Source organism: Platalea leucorodia (assembly GCF_965183815.1).
Source record: "Platalea leucorodia genome assembly, chromosome: 1".
Lineage (NCBI taxonomy): Eukaryota > Metazoa > Chordata > Aves > Pelecaniformes > Threskiornithidae > Platalea > Platalea leucorodia.
In genome coordinates this window covers 129,775,281-129,780,279 of record NC_138823.1, presented here as the reverse complement: position 1 = coordinate 129,780,279, position 4,999 = coordinate 129,775,281, and the positions used below count along the sequence as shown (strand labels likewise).

General features: G+C 39.0%; 1 protein-coding gene across 1 annotated transcript; it reads left to right on the top strand.

Moving 5' to 3' along the window:
* Window positions 1–4,565, top strand: BTD (biotinidase; the record flags this gene model as incomplete). Its single annotated transcript, XM_082326856.1, has 3 exons — window positions 1–231; window positions 1,768–1,917; window positions 3,353–4,565. The coding sequence occupies 3 exons, from the start codon at window positions 1–3 to the stop codon at window positions 4,535–4,537; spliced, it is 1,566 nt and encodes a 521-aa protein (XP_082182982.1). The 3' UTR covers window positions 4,538–4,565.
* Between the last annotated feature and the right edge of the window lie 434 nt (window positions 4,566–4,999).

Below are 4,999 nucleotides of genomic sequence, written 5' to 3'. Positions count from 1 at the left end.
ATGGCATACGCCATGGTGGATCTGTGCTGGAAGCTGGCCGTCTGCTTTTTTTGCTGTCAAGTTGTCTCAGGAGGAGTTAAGAAGGAGGGACATTATGTTGCTGCCGTGTATGAACACGAGTCCATACTGACTCCTAGCCCAACAGCCCTGGTTGATCGACAGTCCGCGCTGGAACTCATGGGCAGAAACCTAGACATCTATGAACAGCAAGCAGTGGCTGCTGCACGACAGGTATGCTGCAGCTTAGTAGCAGTTGCGTGTGTCTTATGTATATATAGAGTAAGTGCTATTTGAGGATAATCTTTCACATTTGTGTTCCCAGGCAACTAAAGCCGTATTTATATACATAAGTATGGTCTGCTTTTTCAGACATTCTGACCTGCCAGCAGCCCTGAAAAAAATCAGGCCAATTAGCAGCTCGCCTAACTTGAGTTATTCCAAGCTTGGAAAAACACGCCTATAGTTATTTCGTATAGGGAAATTAATTTTCTGGTTTGATCTGAATACCTAGCTCCTTTCTATTTTCTTAAATGGAATGTTTTTATTGAAAGATTGTCTTACAGGCGGCTGTCTTTGTGTTTGATTTTATTCCAGTGCTCTCAATGGAAATTCCTGAATGTTTCTAAAATCTAAGGAAGTTAAATGCTTTGGAAATGAATGTTCCACCATTAACAACTTTGTGGAAGTAAAGTTTTCCATTCCTTTCTCCTACCCTCCATGGAATGGTTCTCAGTCTAAATATAATTAGAGGAGAGAGACTAGTATTTCTGGCTGTTCTTATGCACAGCCTTCTTTCCTTCCCTTCCCAAGAAAACCCAAAGCTGGTTCTAGTCAGAGGCGGCAGGCATTACTGTCCCTATGCAGAGAAGGGGAAGAAGACTTGCAAGTTTCACAAATCTGTTGTTTTGGAACAGAAGAATTACAATTTTTATATCATTTGAAAAAGTGGTTATTTGTTTGTTTTTTGGTGTTTTGTTTTTTTTTTTTTTTTTTGAGAATGATGACTGGGCATCACAGTCCAGAAGCATCATAGCTACTTTTATGCAGTACTGCATCCAAGACACAGAAATTATCCCAAAGCCATAACACAGATAACACATTTGAACTGACTTTTGAACAATCATAGGTATTTGAGTGACTGATGCTGTGTCTGATTTAAGAGGAATCCACCACATCTTTAGGAACAGATCTCCCTGAACTTCAGGTAGAGCCAGCCTAGCTCTGGCATGGCTACATTTCTACCAGAATCTGCATTGCTTCCACAGTTAAGCTGTTTCTAAAACAATACTCCCAGTACCCTATCCAACCCTATATACCTAACCAAGGTATATAGCCCGGACTAAGTGATGCTGCACCCTTGATACAGATACAGTACCTTTGACAGAGTTCATCTGCAAATGGCAGAATTCTGAAAAAAAATTAAGACAAATTTTAACATCAGTCTTTAACCTGAATGATGAATGGAGACTACTTTTGGTAAGAAATTAGTTGAAGTCTGCTCTTATTTGCATGCCCTTAAAATAATGTCAAACAGGTTATTTTTCAAGCTAAAGGTATGCGTCAGGTTAAAAAAGCTTTTTTATACACATAGTTACACCTACTATGAAGTCAAAGAAAAGATATTTTTCAAACTACATTAGTGTCTAAACATACTTGGGCTATTCTTAACTTTCTTTAGCTCTTTTTACCCATGAAATTCCCTTTTTCCCCTTCATATTTAGGTTGGGTTTGCTTTGCCTACAAAACATGCCTTTGTTTTACATACAGGGAGCACAGATCATTGTTTTTCCTGAAGATGGAATCCATGGCTTCAACTTCACCAGAAGCTCCATTTATCCTTACTTAGATTTCGTTCTGCATTCACAATCTGTGAAGTGGAATCCATGCAGAGAGCCATATTTGTTCAATGACACAGAGGTAAATGTAGGAATGATTTCTGCAGAGAGGTGGAATAACTGAATGCTAGATTTGTGCTCCAAGTGGGAAACTAGCTGTAGTAGTTTTGCTTGGGGAAGTAAGCAAGAGTAACAACTCATAGTACCAGATTCTGTTTGAACTCTCAGTTTATGCTGGTTTCATTCTTAGCAGAGGAGGGTTTTAGATATATACATGCAAGAAGATTAACTTGTTTATGAGCCATCTGGATTTGTCATCTCCTCCTCCCCAACCTATGAAATGGTAATTACTCTCTAATAAGATACATTGTGTGTGATTTTATTTTGAACAACATTGTTTTATATAAAACAACACAGCAGTATCTTCACTTTTGATGCATTCTTGTTACTCAGTTTTAATGATTTAGTTACATCAGAACATTCTGACTCAGTGATTGTGTGTAAAATGTGCACAAGTAACAGGACTTGACCTGCTATAATGTAATAGAAGTCACAGCTTAGCACAGACATAAGTGTGATTACAGAAGATGTGACCTGCAAGTTACAAGATAGTATTTTCATGAACTGGTCTGAACCCGAAATGAAAATAACCATGCTTAGTAATACAAACTATCTATTCCTATTAAGGTTACAGTAGTCAATATAATGAAAGTAAGTAATCATCCATGTGCCTATTAAGCACAATTTGTGTGCAAACCTTAATCGCATTTGTAAATGGTGACCTACTTTGGCCTATGAAGCTTTACCACCAATGATCACGCACAAGCAAGCAAGAACTTCGTTTGCCATTCAGATCCTATTTGGAGACTGCAGCACTGGCAGTCTTTGGTACAGCTCTCTATGGTGTGGAAGAAACATCCCAGTAATGCTGTCGTCTGCAACTTTTTGTATTTCTTTTCTGTAACTAAGCAAAAATCTATTCGTTTACATCTCTGCTTCTCTAAGTTGTAGCTAGTAATCACTTTTTTAAGATTTGGAGTAAAAATACCTAGTTGCAGGAACAAGCCATTGCAGGTGCAAACGATCATTATTAGACGTTTGCTCAGCTAAAGGCACACGCAGATCTGTTACGCTGCCTTGCCAAAGCTTTCAGTTGGCCTATGGTGTTTTAAAGCCATTGGTGCTCCTGCAACAGTCAGAAGGGTCTGACAATTAACGCCCTTGAAATAGAGAGATTATTTATTTACTTACTTCTCAGGAAATAAAACCCAGAGAATTTTGCCAAAGCTATTTTGCAATTAGTATCTGAAATACCTTTCAGTCTAGAAAACTACAGGTTCCAATAGCTTAGATCACAAGAATCATCAGTACCTTTAAATTTTACAGATAAGGCCAAATGTGTTCAATTTCCAGTTGAAAATAATAATTTGAAAAGTATTAAATATGTCATAGCTGCTTAAGTAAAACTTATCCCTCCATATTCTGAAGTGCTTACATTTCCCCATACTGTTTTCCAGGTTCTTCAGCGTCTGAGCTGCATGGCGCTGAAGAACAAGATATTCCTTGTGGCCAACTTAGGAACTAAGCAACCCTGTGAGCACACTGATCCTCACTGTCCGTCGGATGGAAGATACCAGTTCAATACCAACGTGGCATTCAATGACGACGGTATGCTGGTAGCCACGTATCGCAAATACAATCTGTATTTTGAGTACGCTTTTGATACCCCTCCAGAGCCTGACTATACATTCTTTGATACCCCTTTTGCTGGCAAGTTTGGTATGTTCACTTGCTTTGATATACTCTTTTTTGAGCCTGCAGTGAACCTCATCAGACAACACAATTTGAAACAAGTTGTCTACCCGACTGCCTGGATGAACCAGCTCCCGCTCCTGTCTGCTGTAGAGTTTCAACAAGCTTTTGCAACAGCTTTCAACATCAATATTTTAGCAGCTAATATCCACCACCCTACCTTGGGCATGACAGGGAGTGGTATATACACTCCAGTCAAGTCGTTCATCTACCACAACATGGAAAGTTATGGTGGCAAGCTCATAGTAGCAGAAATTCCTGTGATTACCACAGATTACAAAAACAATTTTGAGGGTAACGAAAGATTCAGAGAGAACTTACATCACTCATGCAAGACTTTTACAAGCACCCCAACAGATGATCAAGTTTGCTTTAAGGAGGGACAAGAGGCGCCTGGCAGCGTATCAGAAAAAGGAAATGAACAGTTACCTCCCCTATTTTATGCAGAAATGATGTATGACAATTTTACTTTCGTTCCTGTATGGGGGGAAAAAGGAGAGCTCCAGGTTTGTGCCAATACCCTTTGTTGTTACTTAAATTATCAGAGAACTGTTTTAACCGAAGAATTATACGCTTTGGGAGTTTTTGATGGGCTCCATACAGTGCATGGCACATACTATGTCCAGGCCTGTGCATTAGTAAAGTGTGGTGGTCTCAGCTTTAGCACTTGTGGACAGGAGGTTACAGATGCCACTGCTCTGATAGATTTCCAGCTATGGGGAAATATGAGTACCCCTTATATCTTTCCTTTACTGCTGACATCTGGTATTACCTTGGACTTTGCTGATCACATGGGCTGGAAAAACAACCACTATTTCATAAGCAAAAATAGAACATCTTCTGGCCTACTGACAGCTGCTCTATATGGACGATGGTATGAAAAGGACTAGCACAGATACTTGACTGAATCAGAAAACAAGTGCCCATATTTTCAGAGTATGTATCTTAACATAAGTTGTTGAACATCTGTACTGCCTAGAGCTTCAGGTATGTTTGTTACATGACTGACTGATTAGATTCCACGTTTGAAATGACAAGCCAAGCACTTAACCTAATAGGCTGTAAGTACAGTCTGTACCTTGGTAGCTTATGTCCTGCCAGAAGTAAAACAACTGCTTTGCAAAGATAAAGGATTGTTGTAATGTGTTGAGATGTTTTATATTGGGAAAATAATATTTCTCATTTCAACTGAATTTGTTCCTTTTAATTTAATCCTTTGGATTTCTGGGGTCCTGGCTAGGAGTATGGAAATGAATGGAACAGAAAACCATTGCAAAAGGAAGAAAAACAGGAAAGGGAACGAAGACACAAATACCATGCATGACGTGCATGAAAATATATCTGTATACATA